Source organism: Oncorhynchus clarkii, chromosome 24 (genome assembly GCF_045791955.1).
Source record: "Oncorhynchus clarkii lewisi isolate Uvic-CL-2024 chromosome 24, UVic_Ocla_1.0, whole genome shotgun sequence".
NCBI lineage: Eukaryota > Metazoa > Chordata > Actinopteri > Salmoniformes > Salmonidae > Oncorhynchus > Oncorhynchus clarkii.
This window is the reverse complement of record NC_092170.1, coordinates 37,147,495-37,169,994: the sequence shown is the minus strand read 5'-3', so window position 1 is coordinate 37,169,994 and position 22,500 is coordinate 37,147,495. Positions and strand designations below refer to the sequence as shown.

Below are 22,500 nucleotides of genomic sequence, written 5' to 3'. Positions count from 1 at the left end.
ACATTATAGGATTTTTTATGAATTTATTTGCAAATTATGGTGGAAAATAAGTATTTGTTTATCTCAATACTTTGTTATTTACCCTTTGTTGGCAATGACAGAGGTCAAACGTTTTCTGTAAAGTCTTCACAAGGTTTACACACACTGTTGCTGGTATTTTGGCCCATTCCTCCATGCAGATCTCCTCTAGAGCTGTGATGTTTTATGGGCTGTTTCTGGGCAACACGGACTTTCAACTCCCTCCAAAGATTTTCTATGGGGTTGAGATCTGGAGACTGGCTAGGCCACTCCAGGACCTTGAAATTATTCTTACGAAGCCACTCCTTCATTGCCCGGGCGGTGTGTTTGGGATCATTGTCATGCTGAAAGACCCAGCCACGTTTCATCTTCAATGCCCTTGCTGATGGAAGGAGGTTTTCACTCAAAATCTCACGATACATGGCCCCATTCATTCTTTCCTTTACACGGATCAGTCGTCCTGGTCCCTTTGCAGAAAAACAGCCCCAAAGCATGATGTTTCCACCCCCATGCTTCACAGTAGGTATGGTGTTCTTTGGATGCAACTCAGCATTCTTTGTCCTCCAAACACGACGAGTTTAGTTTTTACCATCGGACCATATGACATTCTCCCAATCTTCTTCTGGATCATCCAAATGCTCTCTAGCAAACTTCAGACGGGCCTGGACATGTACTGGCTTAAGCAGGGGGACACGTCTGGCACTGCAGGATTTGAGTCCCTGGCGGCGTAGTGTGTTACTGATGGTAGGCTTTGTTACTTTGGTCCCAGCTCCCTGCAGGTCATTCACTAGCTCCCCCGTGTGGTTCTGGGATTTTTGCTCACCGTTCTTGTGATCATTTTGACCCCACGGGGTGAGATCTTGCGTGGAGCCCCAGATCGAGGGAGATTATCAGTGTTCTTGTATGTCTTCCATTTCCGTATAATTGCTCCCACAGTTGATTTCTTAAAACCAAGCTGCTTACCTATTGCAGATTCAGTCTTCCCAGCCTGGTGCAGGTCTTCAATTTTGTTTCTGGTGTCCTTTGACAGCTCTTTGGTCTTGGCCATCGTGGAGTTTGGAGTGTGACTGTTTGAGGTTGTGGAAAGGTGTCTTTTATACTGATTACAATTTCAAACAGGTGCCATTAATACAGGTAACGAGTGGAAGACAGAGGAGCCTCTTAAAGAAGAAGTTACAGGTCTGTGAGAGCCAGAAATCTTGCTTATTTTCCACCATAATTTGCAAATAAATTAATTAAAAATCCTACAATGTGATTTTCTGGATTTTTTTTCTCATTTTGCCTGTCATAGTTGAAGTGTACCTATGATGAAAATTACAGGCCTCTCTCATCTTTTTAAGTGGGAGAACTTGCACAATCGGTGGCTGACTAAATACTTTTTTGCCCCACTGTATAATATAAGTGGTTAGTTAACTCATCCAAGACAGATATATGAGTGGTTAGTAACCTCATCCAGGACAGATACATAAGTGGTTAGTAACCTCATCCAGGACATATATATAAGTGGTTAGTTACCTCATCCAGGACAGATATATAAGTGGTTAGTAACCTCATCCAGGACAGATATATAAGTGGTTAGTTACCTCATCCAGGACAGATACATAAGTGGTTAGTAACCTCATCCAGGACAGATATATAAGTGGTTAGTTTCTCATCCAGGACAGATATATAAGTGGTTAATAACCTCATCCAGGACAGATATATAAGTGGTTAGTTTCTCATCCAGGACAGATATATAAGTGGTTAGTTACCTCATCCAGGACAGATATATAAGTGGTTAGTAACCTCATCCAGGACAGATATATAAGTGGTTAGTTACCTCATCCAGGACAGATACATAAGTGGTCAGTTACCTCATCCAGGACCGGGCTGATGAGCAGAGCAGGGCCCCACAGGAACTGTCTGTGGATATCCCACGTCTTCCTGTCACTCACAAACCTGCCAGAGGACACATTGATACACATTCATGTCAAGGGTACGTTGCTCCTCCATCTTTAGAAAAAGACGATGTGAAACACATATCGATTATATACACAGCCAGGTCAGGTAGCCTAGTGGTTAGAGTGTTTGTGTGTGTTTGTGTGTGTGTTTGTGTGTACTCACTCATGCAGCAACGGTCGGACCACTGTACTTCCTTCGCTGTGGGCGTAAAACATAAGTGTGTAGAGGTAGGGAAGGAGAGTGTAGCGGATATTCAACACATCACGAGAAGCCTCAGAAAACGATGCATTCCAAGATACAGGGTCTTGTCTCTGTAAAACACACACAGAAACACACACACACACACACACACACACACACACACACACACACACACACACACCGGAACACACACACACACACAGAAAGATAGAAACACACACACACAAAAACACACGCAAACAGAAACACACACACACAGATACACACACACACACAGAAACACACACACATAGAGCACAGAGTAGTTAATGACAGTACATTCACACATGTGGTGTATTGTAAGTGTAACCAGATTGCCTTACAGAACTATAGGTCCAGAACAGTGATTTACACACTATAGGTCCAGAACAGTTATTTCCACACTAAAGGTACAGTTATTTCCACACTAAAGGTACAGTTATTTCCACACTAAAGGTACAGTTATTTCCACACTAAAGGTCCAGTTATTTCCACACTAAAGGTCCAGTTATTTACACACTAAAGGTCCAGTTTTTTACACACTAAAGGTACAGTTATTTCCACACTAAAGGTCCAGTTATTTCCACACTATAGGTCCAGTTATTTCCACACTATAGGTCCAGTTATTTCCACACTAAAGGTCCAGTTTTTTACACACTAAAGGTCCAGTTATTTACACACTAAAGGTCCAGTTATTTACACACTAAAGGTCCAGTTATTTCCACACTATAGGTCCAGTTATTTCCACACTATAGGTCCAGTTATTTCCACACTAAAGGTCCAGTTTTTTACACACTAAAGGTCCAGTTATTTCCACACTATAGGTCCAGTTATTTACAAACTATAGGTCCAGTTATTTCCACACTAAAGGTCCAGTTATTTACACACTAAAGGTCCAGTTATTTCCACACTATAGGTCCAGTTATTTACACACTATAGGTCCAGTTATTTACACACTATAGGTCCAGTTATTTCCACACTATAGGTCCAGAACAGTTATTTACACACTAAAGGTCCAGTTATTTCCACACTAAAGGTCCAGTTATGTACACACTAAAGGTCCAGTTATTTCCACACTATAGGTCCAGTTATTTACACACTATAGGTCCAGTTATTTCCACACTAAAGGTCCAGTTTTTTACACACTAAAGGTCCAGTTTTTTACACACTAAAGGTCCAGTTATTTCCACACTATAGGTCCAGTTATTTACACACTATAGGTCCAGTTATTTCCACACTAAAGGTCCAGTTATTTCCACACTATAGGTCCAGTTATTTAGACACTATAGGTCCAGTTATTTCCACACTATAGGTCCAGTTATTTCCACACTAAAGGTCCAGTTATTTCCACACTATAGGTCCAGTTATTTACACACTATAGGTCCAGTTATTTACACATTATAGGTCCAGTTATTTAGACACTATAGGTCCAGTTATTTCCACACTATAGGTCCAGTTATTTCCACACTATAGGTCCAGTTATTTCCACACTATATGTCCAGTTATTTACACACTAAAGGTCCAGTTATTTCCACACTATAGGTCCAGTTATTTACACACTAAAGGTCCAGTTATTTCCACACTATAGGTCCAGTTATTTCCACACTATAGGTCCAGTTATTTCCACACTATAGGTCCAGTTATTTACACACTATAGGTCCAGTTATTTCCACACTATAGGTCCAGTTATTTCCACACTAAAGGTCCAGTTATTTAGACACTATAGGTCCAGTTATTTCCACACTATAGGTCCAGTTATTTCCACACTAAAGGTCCAGTTATTTCCACACTATAGGTCCAGTTATTTACACACTATAGGTCCAGTTATTTACACACTATAGGTCCAGTTATTTAGACACTATAGGTCCAGTTATTTCCACACTATAGGTCCAGTTATTTACACACTATAGGTCCAGTTGTTTCCACACTATAGGTCCAGTTATTTACACACTAAAGGTCCAGTTATTTCCACACTAAAGGTCCAGTTATTTACACACTAAAGGTCCAGTTTTTTACACACTAAAGGTACAGTTATTTCCACACTATAGGTCCAGTTATTTACACACTATAGGTCCAGTTATTTCCACACTATAGGTCCAGTTATTTCCACACTATAGGTCCAGTTATTTCCACACTATAGGTCCAGTTATTTCCACAATATAGGTCCAGTTATTTACACACTATAGGTCCAGTTATTTACACACTAAAGGTCCAGTTTTTTACACACTAAAAGTCCAGTTATCTACACACTAAAGGTCCAGTTATTTCCACACTATAGGTCCAGTTATTTCCACACTATAGGTCCAGTTATTTCCACACTATAGGTCCAGTTATTTCCACACTATAGGTCCAGTTATTTCCACACTATAGGTCCAGTTATTTCCAAACTATAGGTCCAGTTATTTACACACTAAAGGTCCAGTTATTTCCACACTATAGGTCCAGTTATTTCCACACTATAGGTCCAGTTATTTAGACACTATAGGTCCAGTTATTTACACACTAAAGGTCCAGTTATTTCCACACTAAAGGTCCAGTTGTTTCCACAATATAGGTCCAGTTATTTCCACACAATAGGTCCAGTTATTTAGACACTATAGGTCCAGTTATTTCCACACTAAAGGTCCAGTTATTTACACACTAAAGGTCCAGTTATTTACACACTAAAGGTCCAGTTATTTCCACACTATAGGTCCAGTTATTTCCACACTATAGGTCCAGTTATTTCCACACTAAAGGTCCAGTTATTTCCACACTATAGGTCCAGTTATTTACACACTATAGTTCCAGTTATTTCCACACTATAGGTCCAGTTATTTCCACACTAAAGGTCCAGTTATTTCCACACTATAGGTCCAGTTATTTCCACACTAAAGGTCCAGTTATTTCCACACTAAAGGTCCAGTTATTTCCACACTACAGGTCCAGTTATTTCTACACTAAAGGTCCAGTTATTTCCACACTATAGGTCCAGTTATTTCCACACTAAAGGTCCAGTTATTTCCACACTATAGGTCCAGTTGTTTCCACACTATAGGTCCAGTTATTTCCACACTAAAGGTCCAGTTATTTCCACACTATAGGTCCAGTTATTTCCACACTATAGGTCCAGTTATTTCCACACTAAAGGTCCAGTTATTTCCACACTAAAGGTCCAGTTATTTCCACACTAAAGTTCCAGTTATTTCCACACTAAAGGTCCAGTTATTTCCACACTAAAGGTCCAGTTATTTCCACACTATAGGTCCAGTTATTTCCACACTAAAGGTCCAGTTATTTCCACACTAAAGGTCCAGTTATTTCCACACTAAAGGTCCAGTTTTTTAGAGTGAATTCAGAAAGTATTCAGATTCCTTTACTTCCTCCACCATTTCTTACATTACAGCCTTGTTCTAAAATGGATGAAATGATTTGTTTTCCTCATCAATCTACCCACAATACCCCATAATGACATCACAATACCCCATAATGACATCACAATACCCCATAATGACATCACAATACCCCATAATGACATCACAATACCCCATAATGACAAAGTAAAAACGGTTTTTAAATAATCATTGGACACGATTTGGAAATACACACACCAGTCTATATAAGGTCCCACAATTGACAGTGCATTTCAGAGCAAAAAACAAGCCGTTAGGTTGAAGGAATTGTCCGTAGAGCTCTGAGACAGGATTGTGTCAAAGCACACATCTGAGGAAGGGTACCAAAAAAATTCTGCAGCATTGAAGGTCACCAAGAACACAGTAGCCTCCATCATTATACAATTGAAGGAGCTTGGAAGCACCAAAACTCTTACTAAAGCTGAACACCCGGCCAAACTGCATAATCAGGGGAGAAGGGCCTTGGTCAGGGAGGTGACAAAGAACCCGATGGTCACTCTGACAGAGTTCAGAGTTCCTCTGTGGAGATGGGAGGACATTCCAGAAGAACAACCATCTCTGCAACACTCCACCAATCAGGCCTTTATGGTAGAGTGGCCCGATTGAAGCCACTCCTCGGTAAAAGGCACATAACAGCCCGCTTGGAGTTTGTCAAAAGACACCTAAAGGATTATCAGACCATGAGAAACAATATTCTCCATGAGAAACAAGAAAATTACTGAGAGATCCTTAATGAAAATCTGCTCCAGAGCACTCAGGACCTCAGACTGGGTTGAAGGTCCACCTTCCAACAGGAAAACAACCCTAAGCACACAGCCAAGACAACGCTGAACGTCCTTGAGTGTCCCAGCCAGAGCCCAGACTTGAACCCGATCGAACATCTCTGGAGAGACTTGAAAATAGCTGTTTAGCAATGCTCCCCATCCAACCTGACAGAGATTGAGAGGATCTGCAGAGAAGAAAGGGAGAAACGTTCCAAATACAGGTTTGCCAAGTCCATATTATGGCAAGAACAGCTAAAATAAGCAAAGAGAACCGACAGTCCATCATTACTTTAAGACATGAAGGTCAGTTAATACAGAACATTTCAAGAACTTTGAAAGTTTCTTTAAGTACAGTTGCAAAAACCATCAAGTGCTGTGATGAAACTGGCTCTCATGAGGACCGGCACAGGAAAGGAAGACCCAGAGTTACCTCTGCTGCAGAGGGTAAGTTCATTAGAGTTACCTGTCTCTCATGAGGACCACCAAAGGACAGGAAGACCCAGAGTTACCTCTGCTGCAGAGGATAAGTTCATTAGAGTTACCAACCTCAGAAATTGCAGCCCAAATAAATGCTTCACAGAGTTCAAGTAACAGACACATCTAAACATCCACTGTTCAGAGGAGACTGAGTGAATCAGGCCTTCATAGTCGACTTGCTGCAAAGAAACCACTACTAAAGGACACCAATAATAAGAAGAGACTTGCTTGGGCCAAGAACCACAAGCAATGGACATTAGATTAGATTGGTGGGAATCTGTCCTTTGGTCTGATGAGCCCAAATTTGAGGTTTTTGGTTCCAACCGACGTGTCTTTGTGAGACTCAGAGTAGGTGAATGGATGATCTCCGCTTGTGTGGTTCCCACCGTGAAGCATGGAGGAGGAGGTGTGATGGTGTGGGGGTGCTTTGCTGGTGACTCTGTCTGTGATTTATTTAGAATTCAAGGCACACTTAACCAGCATGGCTACCACAGCATTCTGCAGTTATACGCCATCCCATCTGGTTTGCGCTTATTTGGAATTGCATTTGTTCTTCAACAAGACAATGACCCAACACACCCCCGGGCTATTTGACTAATAAGGAGAGTGATGGAAGGCTGCATCAGATGACCTGGCATCCACAATCACCTGACCTCAACCCAATTGAGATGGGATGAGTTTGACTGCAGAGTGAAGGAAAATCAGTCATCAAGTGCTCAGCATATGTGGGAACTCCTTCAAGACATTCCAGGTGAAGCTGGTTGAGAGAATGCCAAGAGTATGCAAAGCTGTCATAAAGGCCAGAACATAACAGTTATGTTCACATACACACTATGAATTAGTTTCAAAAATAAAGATAGCGTCTGTGTTTATTTTGTAATAGTTGTTAGGTTAAGTGGGTTTATGGAACATGTGATGGTCAGCCTGCCAGGAATTAACCCACGCACACACGCACACGGAAACACACTTAAACATAAACACAAATACACACACACACCTTCAAACGCAGGAGGAAAAAAAATACTACGTGACACAATCCAGCTGAGGATTGTGGGTAATGCCAATTGAGAGGCTGACAGAGGGCAGAGGACAGCTGTGGCCTACATGACCCAGCTATAACAAACTGGGATGGATGTAGGGAGTGAAAGCGGCAGAGAGAGAGAGAGAGAGAGAGACAGAGAGAGAGAGACAGAGAGAGAGAGAGAGAGAGAGAGAGGTGAACTCAAGCAGAAAGAGATGCCTAAATTTGTCAGATGCAGTTAATTTGTCAAAGTCTACACTGTACAGTAGTCACTAACCACGGTAATAACATTATTAGCTTCACTGTTGCTACCTGACCTGATTACATTTTCAATTTATCTTGTGACCCGGAGAGTTTATAAAATGATCATATTCTGGGAGGATTTACGAGATTATAATTATCTAGTGACCCAGGAGTTCTTACCTGCTTCTTTCCTCCACCTTTCACTCACTCACTCACTCACTCACTCACTCACTCACTCACTCACTCACTCACTCACTCACTCACTCACTCACTTATCATAGATAAGAGGTGAGGGAGAGTGAGAGATGGAGAGAGAAGGGAGTAGGGAGAGAAGACAGAAGGGAGGGGTAGAATGAGAGGAGAGAGGGAGGGATATTGGGAATTGTTTATGACTGGGCCCATTATTTATCACACATCATTGACCTACGCTGTGTGTGTGTGTGTGTGTGTGTGTGTGTGTGTGTGTGTGTGTGTGTGTGTGTGTGTGTGTGTGTTTGTCGGACAGTTTTGCGCAGCAGTAATCACTGTCATATTTCTAAATTAGTGTAATAAGTAGCCTGAATGTTACAGTAGTCTGCAACTCTGCCCACAACAGGGGCTGAATGAGAGAGAGCAACACAACAGAGAGAGCAACAGACACAAACACTTGGTTGCTACTGGAGAAAGTCACCACCACCGTCTAGGCCACGGCAGACGATTCATCTCTGCTCACTCGGGAAACAAGATAAAAAGAGTGAAAAACGAGAGGAGAGGAACAAGTGAGAAAAGAAGAGTGTCAGAAGTAGACCGGGGATCAACCTCAGACTCTTGAAATCCATGAACACAGTTACTCAGGGAGGAACTTTCCTCCGCATCCACACACGCACACACACACACACACACACACACACACACGCACGCACGCACGCACGCACGCACGCACGCACACACACACACACACACACACACACACACACACACACACACACACACGTATCCACACAAACACGCACACGCGCGTGCACACACGCACACACGCACGCACGCACACACACACACACACAGAGAGAGAGAGAAACATGAAGTTATCTAGTCTGGTCACCATTCCTTCTCTCCCCTGTCCTCTCATTAATCTGTGTCTGGTCGTTTTGTCCTCTCCCTCTCTCTATCACTCCTTGTCTTCTGGCCAATACTAGAGCCTCCAAGGCTCTAATGTCTGCAGGGGTTGTGTCTATGGTAAAGAAGTGCTCTGTGTGCTTTAGGACTAGCTTCATTAATGGGGTTGGCATCCCCTTCAAACAAAATATCATTCAAGCTCAGTTTGTGTTGTTGATCATGGTTCTAAGGAGGGAAATCAAGTGTGATATATGTGAGCTGCAGTGGCAAAATGGTCGTCTCTGATGTAATGTTGAGGTGTGACTTCACTGAGGGCAAAGAGATGAGGCGCGCCAGGGAGGCTGTGAATGACTCAGCAAAACTCTCAATGATTGACTGTTCTCTCTCTGTTTCTCTCTCTCTCTCCCTCTGTTTCTGTCTCTCTCTCCCCCTTTCTCTCTCTCTCTCTCTCTCTCTCTCTCTCTCCTTCCTAACTCCCAACTCCTCCTCAACACTCTTCACCCATTCACACATTTCTCTTCCTCACCGCTCATACTTTCCCCCTCCATTACCCTGAACCCTCCCATCCTTCTCCTGCCAACCCCCACTACTCACCACTCAACTGCATCTGACACCTTCTTCATCCTCCCTCTTTACAAATCTTCAGCCCCCCATCTTTCACTCTGTTCTCTGGTCACGTCTCCTGTCCAGGGTGTTTCTGTCTATTTTCTTCTTGTTTAAACATCCCTTTGAAAGCCATTATTAAATGATCGGGATCGTGTTGGGGGGGCTCAGATCACCTTGAAAATTCAATTTCTCTCTCTCTCTCTCTCTCTCTCTCTCTCTCTCTCTCTCTCTCTCTCTCTCTCTCTCTCTCTCTCTCTCTCTGACACACCATCACTGTGTCCGTCTTGTATTCCGACTTGGGAGCAGGGAAATGTAGCCCTGGCGGATCGATCTCCCAACGGCGTTATTGGATGTTCTGAGATGTGTTCCAACACTCCCAAAGGTCACTGCTAAAACGAATGTCACCTCCACTACGGCACTGCCACATTACTTAGTCTGTGTGTGTGTGTGTTTTAGGCCCCTGGTTTCAAGGGACCTTATCAATGGAGTGGAGTGTGTCAGTAGGTCTCTATGAAAAGCACACTGGGGTGGCAGTGCTGGACATGTTCTGACGCTGTCATCTACTCACAAAAAAAAAAAAGTTCAATAATGACCCAGGGGGGACTGCCTCGGACTGAAAGAATACGCAACGGTAAGTATGTGTGTCATTGTGTGGACGGGTAGATTGCTAGATTACTCACCGGGTTGAACTTGCCGTTGTGGTTGCGAGAGTAAGGATAGAAGGCACCCAGCTGAGTCCAGCGAAGACACATCTCAAACTCGGCAGGATTGAAGAACCCACAGATATCAGCTCCAGTCTGAGAGACAGAGAGAAGGAGAGAGGGGGAGGGAGGGAGAGACAGAGAGGGGGAGGGGGGAGAGACAGAGAGGGGTAGAGAGAGAGAGAGAGACATATATAGAGAGAGAGACAGAGGGGGCAGACAGAGACAGAGGGGGCAGACAGAGACAGAGGGGACAGAGGGAGAGAGAGAGACAGAGGGGGAAGACAGAGACAGAGGGGGCAGACAGAGACAGAGGGGGCAGACAGGGACAGAGGGGGCAGACAGAGACAGAGGGGGCAGACAGAGACAGAGGGGGCAGACACAGCTTTCATTACTTCAACAATATTTAAATAGTGAAAACAACTTAGAAGAATACGACAAACCAGTTATGAAATCAACAACATTTCCCATGTAGAAAGGAGCCAGAGAGGAGAGACACTTACATAAGAAAACCCAAACAGACTGAACTCCATCATTCCTGTTAAATAGAGACACAGAACAGTCAATACACACACACACACACACACACACACACACACACACACACACACACACACACACACACACACACACACACACACACACACACCTATGATTGACTTGTAGAGTTGATCCCAGCTGGAGTTGTTGTCTCCCAGCCAGTGTCCAGCCCACTTCCCACTGGAGGGGTAGGTCGACCTGGTCACCACTATCCCTCGCTTGCCCGTCACACTCAGCAAGGCGCTGGAGAAAGGGGGAGGACAAGTCAGATATCTTCTCCCAGTCTAGCTCAGGTCAACCTATTGTCTGTTTACATCCTGTTTTACTCATTTCATATTTATTTACTGTATTCTACTGTATTTTAGTCAATGCCACTCCAACATCGCTCGTCCTAATATTTCTATATTTCTTAATTCCATTATTTGACTTTTAGATTTGTGTGTATTGTTGTGAATTGTTAGAACCTACTAAACTGTTGGAGCTACTGTAGGAACACAAGCATTTCACCACACCCGCAATAACATCTGCTAAATATGTGTATGTGAACAATAACATCTGCTAAATATGTGTATGTGAACAATAACATTTGATTTGATTTGAACAGGCACTTAAGGCCATTGGTTGGAGCTGCTAATGAATAGTTCAGTTGCTGTAAATGGTTCACTACATAGGAGTATGGCTATACTGTATACCTAGTTCACTATATAGGAGTATGGCTATATACCTAGTTCCCTATATAGGAGTATGGCTATATACCTAGTTCACTATATAGGAGTATGGCTATATACCTAGTTCACTATATAGGAGTATGGCTATACTGTATACCTAGTTCACTATATAGGAGTATGGCTATATACCTAGTTCCCTATATAGGAGTATGGCTATATACCTAGTTCACTATATAGGAGTATGGCTATATACCTAGTTCACTATATAGGAGTATGGCTATACTGTATACCTAGTTCACTATATAGGAGTATGGCTAGATACAGAGTGACTACATACAGAGTGACTAGATACAGAGTGACTACATACAGAGTGACTAGATACAGGGTGACTAGATACAGAGTGACTACATACAGAGTGACTAGATACAGTGTGACTACATAAAGAGTGACTAGATACAAAGTGACTACATACAGAGTGACTAGATAAAGGGTGACTAGATACAGAGTGACTAGATACAGGGTGACTAGATACAGGGTGACTAGATACAGAGTGACTAGATACAGAGTGAATAGATATAGAGTGACTAGATAAAGAGTGACTAGATACAGAGTGACTACATACAGAGTGACTAGATACAGTGTGACTACATAAAGAGTGACTAGATACAGAGTGACTACATACAGAGTGACTAGATAAAGGGTGACTAGATACAGAGTGACTAGATACAGAGTGACTAGATACAGAGTGACTAGATACAGGGTGACTAGATACAGGGTGACTAGATACAGGGTGACTAGATACAGAGTGACTAGATACAGAGTGAATAGATACAGAGTGACTAGATAAAGAGTGACTAGATACAGAGTGACTAGATAAAGGGTGACTAGATACAGAGTGACTAGATACAGAGTTACTAGATACAGAGTGACTAGATACAGGGTGACTAGATACAGAGTGACTAGATACAGAATGACTAGATAAAGGGTGACTAGATACAGGGTGACTAGATACAGAGTTACTAGATAAAGGGTGACTAGATACAGAGTGAATAGATATAGAGTGACTAGATAAAGAGTGACTAGATACAGAGTGACTACATACAGAGTGACTAGATACAGAATGACTAGATAAAGGGTGACTAGATACAGGGTGACTAGATACAGAGTTACTAGATAAAGGGTGACTAGATACAGGGTGACTAGATACAGGGTGACTAGATACAGAGTGACTAGATACTGAGTGACTAGATACAGTGTGACTACATAAAGAGTGACTAGATACAAAGTGACTACATAGAGAGTGACTAGATAAAGGGTGACTAGATACAGAGTGACTAGATACAGGGTGACTAGATACAGGGTGACTAGATACAGAGTGACTAGATACAGAGTGAATAGATATAGAGTGACTAGATAAAGAGTGACTAGATACAGAGTGACTACATACAGAGTGACTAGATACAGTGTGACTACATAAAGAGTGACTAGATACAGAGTGACTACATACAGAGTGACTAGATAAAGGGTGACTAGATACAGAGTGACTAGATACAGAGTGGCTAGATACAGAGTGACTAGATACATGGTGACTAGATACAGAGTGACTACATACAGAGTGACTAGATACATGGTGACTAGATACAGAGTGACTAGATACATGGTGACTAGATACAGAGTGACTAGATACATGGTGACTAGATACAGATTGACTAGATACAGAGTGACTAGATACAGAGTGACTAGATACAGAGTGACTAGAAACAGAGTGACTAGATAAAGGGTGACTAGATACAGGGTGACTAGATACATGGTGACTAGATACAGAGTGACTGATGCTGAAAATGTTGCATTGGTCACTAAAAAGGATGTGTCCATACTCACTCGTATGTGGGTTTGGTGTGAGACCATCCATACAGGTTGTGTACGTCATAGTGTTTTACCGGGGTACCATCACTGAGGTGCTGTTGGCTGTTCATGCACAGAGTCTTATGGTTGAGACCACGGTCCCTGGATTCCAGGGCTGGAGAGACACACACAACATACTTACTGTCCTGAACATAGCAGGGAGAAAGTCGGGTTTAGGTGGTTGTGACTAGGGCTGTGGCGTTCACGACATTTTGTCAGCTGCCGGCCTCACGGTAATTGACCATTAATTAACATAAACACATTTAGCATCTCCTGGCTTCCACACACAGCCTACAAGCCACTGATAAAGACCTTTGGAACATCTATATTTTAAAAAGTCTAATAAATCCATGTAATATAGCCTAAACCATCACAGTAAATCAATGATCTATATTAGAGAGGTCTAAAGAAGTATCATATGAAGAAAATGTAGTCTATTTCAGAAGAACAGAATAGTGTACTCTGAGTTGTCCTTATGTTATGTCCTGATCTGGCTATGCCATATGGCTGTGGGATACACTAGTTCACTTAGCAGACAAGATTTTCTTAGAATTCAGTGGCATTATTTTATATTATTTTATGGTATGAGGAATACAATTGAACAAAGCTGAATAAAATAGAAAGGATATTTTCTCCATAGGATTTAAGGGAGTGCACACATGTGGCTATTCTGTGTTGAGCAGTTAATAAAGAAACAAGTACTCCTATACGCTTCATTTAGAGCTATTAATGCAACTTTAATTGTGATACAAACGTTCAACTATATGTTTTCAGTTTCAATATGTTTCTAAGGCTGCAGGTTTCAATACAAAAAGGTTGTATGAAAGGCATAAGCTCTGCTTTGTTGTTTTTGGCAGGCTGTGCACACTTCATCAGTCTCTTATTCACAATTTGACAAGGACTTGATAATGCCTCGAATTTGTGTGCCCGTTATGCCCCCTAAAAAAATACATGTCTTTGTGTGGCCGTTATGCCCTCGGGCTGAATATAATAATTATAATTCCTCTTATTTCGGCTACCTGCTTCAAAACACCTCTCACTCACATGGCTCTCTCAGATAGCTCAATTCTAATTAGCCAATGCCTGTCACGTGATTGGGTCTTTATCACAGGCTACAAGTGAAGAAAGACACATTGGGCTCCTTATCCAATTCCCGAGGTGCATATTGAAGGTATTGGAAGTACTGTCCTCATTTAAGTCAACCAAAAAAGCCTAAAGAACAACAAGAGCACTAGCCTGTGTTAATCTACTATCCCCCATAGTACAAAAGTTGACCTATTCTATTCTATGCGAGAAATAAATATTCCCAAAATAGTCTGGGACTGTTGTGGGATGCAATAGATCCCAAATGAATACAACCACTAGAATTAAAAAATGATTTCTTACACAATGAGGCTGACACAGCAGATCAGAATGTTTAGCTTAGAATGTTAATAAAATGTTAGGCTATTTCTTCACATTATAATCACAGCAATGCACACATGGCAGTAATGTGAATGTTCCAAAATCAATTAGTGGGAAAAGACAATTTTCGAAAGTGATCACAAAACAAATTATGTATGTAATTAATTTATTATAAAGGTGCGTTTTTATGGTGAAAATGTACTTCCCCAAACTTGAAAATCACTGCCTGCTTATGTATGCCAGTTAGGCTCTACACCTGTTGTAAAGCAGACTGAAGTTATGTGGCCACAAACCTTATTAAAACATAGAGGCCTACGGGCTAGTGTAACAATCGTCATAATGGGTAGATCAAGGCGCAGCGTGATTTGGGTTCATCATATTTATATTAAATGTGAACCAGCAACAAAACAATAAAGAGAAACAAACAAACGAACGTACAGCCTTGTAGGGCTCAAAAGCAGCAATACAAAAACAAGATCCCACAAACAACAGGTGGGAAAAAAGGCTACCTAAATATGATCCTCAATCAGAGACAACGATAGACAGCTGCCTCTGATTGGGAACCATACCAGGCCAACATCAAAATGCAAAAACTAGACTACACATAGAAATAATAAACTAGAACACCTACCAGTCACGCCCTGACCTTCTCCACCATAGAAAATAAAGGCTTTCTATCAGGACGGCTTTCTGTCAGGACGTGACAGCTAGGTTAAATGAGGTGTGCGACTATGATTTGAAAATGTTGCATAAAAAAAAGACGTGCTCTGTTTCTTGCCTTACAAGCTGGGCATAATTCACAAGTGATAATACATCATTCACAAATGATAGGCTAATATTGTCACCCATCAGACAATACCCGATTTACATATACTAAATAATAGATATGTCAACTTTGTTTTGATTTGGAATGGACAAGTATCATCCTGTCTCCAAACAGCAACCGTAGGATGCTTTTCCCATGGTTAATTTTCATGCCAGCCAGGTAGGATATACTCCTGTTGTAAATATAAGCAATGTGCTTAATATTAGGAAAGTTGAGAAATAAATATAGTAGGCGTAGCCTATAGAAAGCTGATGGGATCCTCCTCTTTTTAAGAGGCCATCACTCTGTCGTTTTCTCATGCAATTGCGTAGCCTATAGAAATGTTGCGCAACATGAGCTCTCGTGGTTGATTAGATTTTCAATTACGTTTGCAATGACGTCAGAGTGATTAGAGGGACAATATAGTGCTGAGTACCAGGCAGTTAGCACGTTTGCTAGGCTACTAATGGGGCGGCAGGGTAGTCTAGTGGTTAGAGCGTTGGACTAGTAACCGGAAGGTTGCAAGTTCAAACCCCCGAGCTGACAAGGTACAAATCTGTCGTTCTGCCCCTGAACAGGCAGTTAACCCACTGTTCCTAGGCATTAATAGAAAATAAGAATTTGTTCTTAACTGACTTTAAATAAAGGTAAAATTTAAAAAATTAAAAATGACCAGCAGCAGCATCAGAGCTTGGAGAAGCCTAATTACCGTGACTAAACAATCTCGGGGAATTTGACTGCCGTCATGACTCGTTACTGTGGCGATAATATGGTCACCGCCACAGCCCAACTCAGTGGCATTGTGATTAGAGTGTCCGCCCGAAGGTTGGGTGGTTGGTAGGTTGATCACTAGCTCATACTGTAAAAATGGACATGATGCGTCTCTGCTTGGCACTAAGCATTAGGAGATTGGGGGTAAAACCCTCACCATACTTGTACATTAAGCTAACTGTAAGTGTCTTGATACAGGTGCGAGTGTATTGATACAGGTGTGAGTTTATTGATACAGGTTTGAGTGTCTTGATACAGGTGTGAGTGTATTGATACAGGTTTGAGTGTCTTGATACAGGTTTGAGTGTCTTGATACAGGTGTGAGTGTATTGATACAGGTGTGAGTGTATTGATACAGGTCTGAGTGTATTGATACAGGTCTGAGTGTATTGATACAGGTGTGAGTGTTCTTACGTGGCATGTATGGGGGGTTGTCGTAGACAGAGGGACCCAGACATTTCTCTCCAACGGTTCCATGGACAAAGCTGGATGGTTCGTTCATGTCCTAAAGACACAATCACACTCAAGGTAAAGCACAGACTGTGTGCGTGCGTGTGTGCGTGCGTGCGTGTGTTTGTGCGTGCTCAGTGGTATGATATCACTCACAATCCAGAGTCCATCAAATTTCATGATTTTATTGTAGAAATCTGAAATCTCCCTATGCCACCACGTTGCTGTACGATTCATGAAGAAGTCTGGGAATGCCGCATAGGACCTATAGATCTGGGAGTGGCCAGAGAACACATGACCAAAAAAACGTTAAGACATGTCAGTAATTGGACTGTAAAACAGGAAGTGTGTCAGGATCTGTGATTGGACAGTTGATGTGTTAACAGGAAGTGAGACATACCTCTACTTGCGTGTCCCAGTCTACAGACTCATTGACTACAACACCAGGGAAGTCAGGCCATACCTACAACAGATAGAAAAGACAACTTTAGTACAGTTGAATAGAGGAAATTAGTAGAGTTGAATAGAGTCAATTAGTAGAGTTGAATAGAGTCAATTAGTAGAGTTGAATAGAGAGAATGTGAAGTTTGATAGAGACAATTAGTAGAGTTGAATAGAGAGAATGTGAAGTTTGATAGAGATAATTAGTAGAGTTGAATAGAGAGAATGTGAAGTTTGATAGAGATAATTAGTAGAGTTGAATAGAAACAATTAGCAGAGTTGAATAGAGAGAATGTGAAGTTTGATAGAGATAATTAGTAGAGTTGAATAGAGAGAATGTGAAGTTTGATAGAGATAATTATAATTATTAATAGAGAATAGAAAGCCGGATGAACACAACAGCGTAATGAATGTGATGACAGTCGTCAGACTCATACCTCCATCTGACTACTTCCTCTCTGTCTCACTCACTTATTCTTTCTTCTTTATTTTATTCCATTTCAAAATGGCCGTTTAAAAACGTACATTTTTATTGTTGTCCGTCAGTTTAATCCTCAACTCAACCCACCCTCCCCCTCTCTCTCTTTATGCCACCCTCCCCCCCTCTCTCTCTTTATGCCACCCTCCCTCTCCATCTCCCCTCACCTTCCCCCAGACGATGTCATTGCTGAGCTCCTTGGGCCATTTGATGAATACGTCTTCTTCTACACCACGGTCAAAGGCAGTGTAGGGCGTTGTCTCGTTGGCACCGATGGCAGGGTCCTGCACGCATACACAAACACGCATTCAAAAAAACATTGTCAGAAAATACGTCAGGCCCTTATTACTGTTTTAAATGTGATCGTTAATATGCTTCATATTCCATAATGTACCAGTATGAAGATGAATCTCATGCCCTCTCCTCTCATGTGGTCCACCAGCGCTGGTAGACCCTGGAACTGGCTGTCTAGCACAAAGTCCAGCTGGCGCTCCATGTAGTCTACGTCTGCATACTGCACATCCTACAGAAGGTCGAGGGCATGGGTTAGTCTATGTTCTGCATACAGCACATCCTACAGGAGGTTGAGGGTATGGGTTAGTCTATGTTCTGCATTCTGCACATCCTAAAGGAGGTCGAGGGTATGGGTTAGTCTATGTTCTGCATACTGCACATCCTACAGAAGGTTGAGGGTATCGGTTAGTCTATGTTCTGCATACTGCACATCCTACAAAAGGGTCGAGGGTATGGGTTAGTCTATGTTCTGCATACTGCACATCCTACAGGAGGTCGAGAGTATGGGTCAGTCTATGTTCTGCATACTGCACATCCTACAGGAGGTCGAGGGTATGGGTTAGGGGCCTGGGAAATTACTGTTGCTGACAAGGGCGCTGGAGATAAGGATGCTTTAACAGAAAGAAGTGGGATTAATATAGCTGGAAAGTATTGTAGGGTGTAAAGTAAGGGTACTTGAGTTTAATGTAAGTAGAGTAACAAAAATCTATTAATGATAACAAATGGTGTTGTAGGGTGATGAGTAAGGGCACTTGTTTGAAGACTATAATTTAAGGGTGCTTACGTAGGGTATTCCTGCTGCTCTCATTTCTCTGTAGAGGTCTGCTATCTCTGTGTCGTTGGCGTATCCATAGCGACAGAGCTGGAACCCAAGGGACCAATAGGCAGGGAGCACGGGACGTCCAATCAGCTGAAGGGAATGAACAAGGAATTTAAACCAGTTACGAAAGTTTACTTTTGGCTGAGATATGTCTTAAACAAGTTGTTGATTATGTGCTTTGTCGTGCACTGTCTGAAGTTGCATGTGTGTGTGTGTGTGTGTGTGTGTGTGTGTGTGTGTGTGTGTGTGTGTGTGTGTGTGTGTGTGTGTGTGTGTTTAGATTGGCTAGATGAGGGAGCAATGAAGCGTAAAAGTCGCAGCTGCTGTAGTCCATCAGGAGGTGCACAGAGCCAGACAAAACACACACACACACACACACACACACACACACACACACACACACACACACACACACACACACACACACACACACACACACACACACACACACACACACACACACACTGAGAGAGACTTACGGCAGTATACTCCTCCACCACCAGTTCTGGGGTGGGTCCCATCACAATGTAGAAGTCCAGGATGCCCCCCAGGGTACGATAGGTCAGGGCAGGGGTCGGCTGGAAGGTCACATCTAGTGTCAAAGGTTAAAGGTCAGTGAATGTAAATATTTAGATATATTCCTCTAAGGTCAACAAAGGACCATTTTGCAATTTATATTACATGATGCCAGTATGTCCTTGAAATGAAACAAAACAAAGGAGACACACTGTACGTAGAACGGGTATGTTTGAGCTGGAGTTAGAAAGGGGTCCTTGAGTAAGATGGCGCCGGAGAGGAAGGCAGATGTTTTACGTGTTCCCAACCTAATGTGCTTTTTTTGTTCGCTTATTTGTGTTGATTGTAACTTTTTTTAAAAAACTTATTTTATACATAATGTTGACACTACCGTCTCTTATGACCGAAAATAACTTCTGGACATCAGGACCGCGATTGTTCACCGCGGACTGGCAGAATAATGCTTTTCCTTTCTCGACTCTGACGAGCCCGATGCGAAGGACATACTGCTTTCTCAGGAACAGGCCCAATCCCTGTGATTTGAGTGAAGAGGAGGCAGAGAAAAAGGGGCCAAAGGGCGGGATGCCTTCTGAGAACTGGCTCAAATTAAGATACTACATCTGTAGAAAGGGGGTGTTTTGAGCTGTAGTTAGAAAAATAGGTGCTATTCAGAACTTAAAAGGGTTCTTCAGCAGTCTCCATAGGAGAACTCTTTGAAGAACCATTTTGGTTCCAGGTAGAACCCTCTGTGGAAAGGATTCTACATGGAACCCAAAAGGGTTCTACCTGGAACCAAACAAGATTGTACTAGAACCAAAAAGGGTTCTCCTATGAGAGTGGTCAAAGTCAAAATCAGCTGAGATCAGAATTCTTTTTAACATAACCTATTAAAAACAGTACCGTAGTACCAGTACAATATCACCGCATATTGGCTTTGCTTGAATTGCCCTGCCAATGCATTGTTGTTTGGAATATTTTTTTAAATGATACTAAAACATTTGAGATAAGACTATATGTTCTAACCGGTAGTTGTATTACTTCTGGGACACAGCTGAGTGAGTGTACATTAAAAATAATTAGCCTTTTATTTTGGGCTGATTTCCTGCATCTGATGATCTGTCTCAACCACTCAACCACTCAACATCCCTCCTCTCTCCTTATCCACCACTGACACTGACCAAATTCATGTTGTTACTCCTATGAACAGAGAGAGAGAGAAAGAGAGAGAGAGAGAGAGAGAAGGGGAAATGAGTGGGTGTGTTAGAGGGAGGCAGAGACTGCTAATGCTCCGAGAGATCTGAAGTCACATTCCAATGCCAATACAGAGAGAACAACTAAGAGAGAGAGACATGGATGGGGGGTGGGGTGTTCTGTGACACTAAATCTCTCTCTCTCCCTCTCTCCCTCTCTCCCTCTCTCCCTCTCCCTCTCCCTCTCCCTCTCCCTCTCCCTCTCCCTCTCCCATCTCTAAGTCATAGCAGGGCTTTCAGTGCATACTGGTTTGGTATCAACCATACCAATAACACTCATAATCTGGTACACTATGATTACTATCATTACTGTAGTATCAGCGTCCAGTGTGATACCTAGGGACTACAATCATTAACAAAATGGTGCAGATAGACATGGCAGCTCTGTTTGTAGCTTCTAAGCAATTTTGCAGTGTTTTTCGTTGTTGTTGTGTTATCTCTCACATTATTAGCCCAGAACGGGTTTTTTTGCGTTATTAAATACAGCCGGATGGAACTTGTTCAACCGACCCAGAATACGTCACAATAAAATGCCGTCCGCATTACCTCCCGCAATAATTATCTTCGGTCATCGTCACAGCCGTGTATATCCCCCCTCAAGCCGAAACCACGACGGCCCTCAAAGAACTACACTGGACTTTGTGCAAACTATAATTATCCTGTAAACCTCATATCCTGAAGTTGCATGTATTGTAGCTGGAGACTTGAACAAAGCCAATCTGAGTAAAACACTACGGAAGAGGAAACAACTATGGGGAACTGTGTGTAGATTGATGTATAAAAAAAAACTATTTAATCAATTTAGTATAAGGCTGTAACGTAACATAATGTGGAAAAAAAGTGAAGGGGTCTGAATGTTTTCTAAATGCATTGTATACTCTCTGGACTCTGACATTGCTCGTCCTAAAATGTCTATATTTCTTAATTCCATTATTTTAATGTTAGATTTGTTTGTTTTCTTGTGTATTGTTAGTTATTACTGCACTGTTGGATCTAGGAACACAAGCATTTCGAGAAACACCCGCAATAACATCTGCTTAATACAGTGAGGAGAACAAGTATTTGGTACACTGCCGATTTGCAGGTTTTCCTACTTACAAAGCATGTAGAGGTCTGTAATTTTTATCATAGGTACACTTCAACTGTGAGAGACAGAATCTAAAACAAAACTCCAGAAAATCACATTGTATGATTTTAAAGTAATTAATTTGCATTTTATTGCATGACATAAGTATTTGATCACCTATCAACCAGTAAGAATTCCGGATCTCACAGACCTGTTAGTTTTTCCTTAAGAAGTCCTCCTGTTCTCCACTCATTACCTGTATTAACTGAACCTGTTTGAACTCGTTACCTGTATAAAAGACACCTGTCCACACACTCAATTAAACAGACTCCAACCTCTCCACAATGGCCAAGACAAGAGTGCTGTGTAAGGACATCAGGGATACAATTGTAGACCTGCACAAGGCTGGGATGGGCTACAGGACAATAGGCAAGCAGCTTGGTGAGAAGGCAACAACTGTTGGCGCAATCATTAGAAAATGCAAGTTCAAGATGACAGTCAATCACCCTCGGTCTGGGGCTCCATGCAAGATCTCACCTCGTGGGGCATCAATGATCATGAGGAAGGTGAGGGATCAGCCCAGAACTACACGGCAGGACCTGGTCAATGACCTGA

The 22,500-nt window shown here is 42.2% G+C and overlaps 1 protein-coding gene across 2 annotated transcripts in view; it reads right to left on the bottom strand.

Annotated features, from left to right (window-relative positions):
* Positions 1-22,500, bottom strand: part of LOC139382256 (sucrase-isomaltase) — a 93,655-nt gene that overhangs the window by 9,365 nt on the left and 61,790 nt on the right. For both annotated transcript variants that reach the window (XM_071126120.1, XM_071126119.1), the window contains exons 30-42: positions 19,533-19,645; positions 19,018-19,143; positions 18,334-18,462; positions 18,107-18,223; positions 17,421-17,483; positions 17,177-17,293; positions 16,985-17,075; positions 13,567-13,705; positions 11,127-11,260; positions 10,981-11,015; positions 10,457-10,573; positions 2,122-2,270; positions 1,872-1,956 (exon numbers count right to left, since the gene is read on the bottom strand). In XM_071126120.1, the coding sequence (XP_070982221.1) occupies positions 1,872-1,956; positions 2,122-2,270; positions 10,457-10,573; positions 10,981-11,015; positions 11,127-11,260; positions 13,567-13,705; positions 16,985-17,075; positions 17,177-17,293; positions 17,421-17,483; positions 18,107-18,223; positions 18,334-18,462; positions 19,018-19,143; positions 19,533-19,645 (1,415 nt within the window). The remainder of the gene's footprint in view (positions 1-1,871; positions 1,957-2,121; positions 2,271-10,456; positions 10,574-10,980; positions 11,016-11,126; positions 11,261-13,566; positions 13,706-16,984; positions 17,076-17,176; positions 17,294-17,420; positions 17,484-18,106; positions 18,224-18,333; positions 18,463-19,017; positions 19,144-19,532; positions 19,646-22,500) is intronic.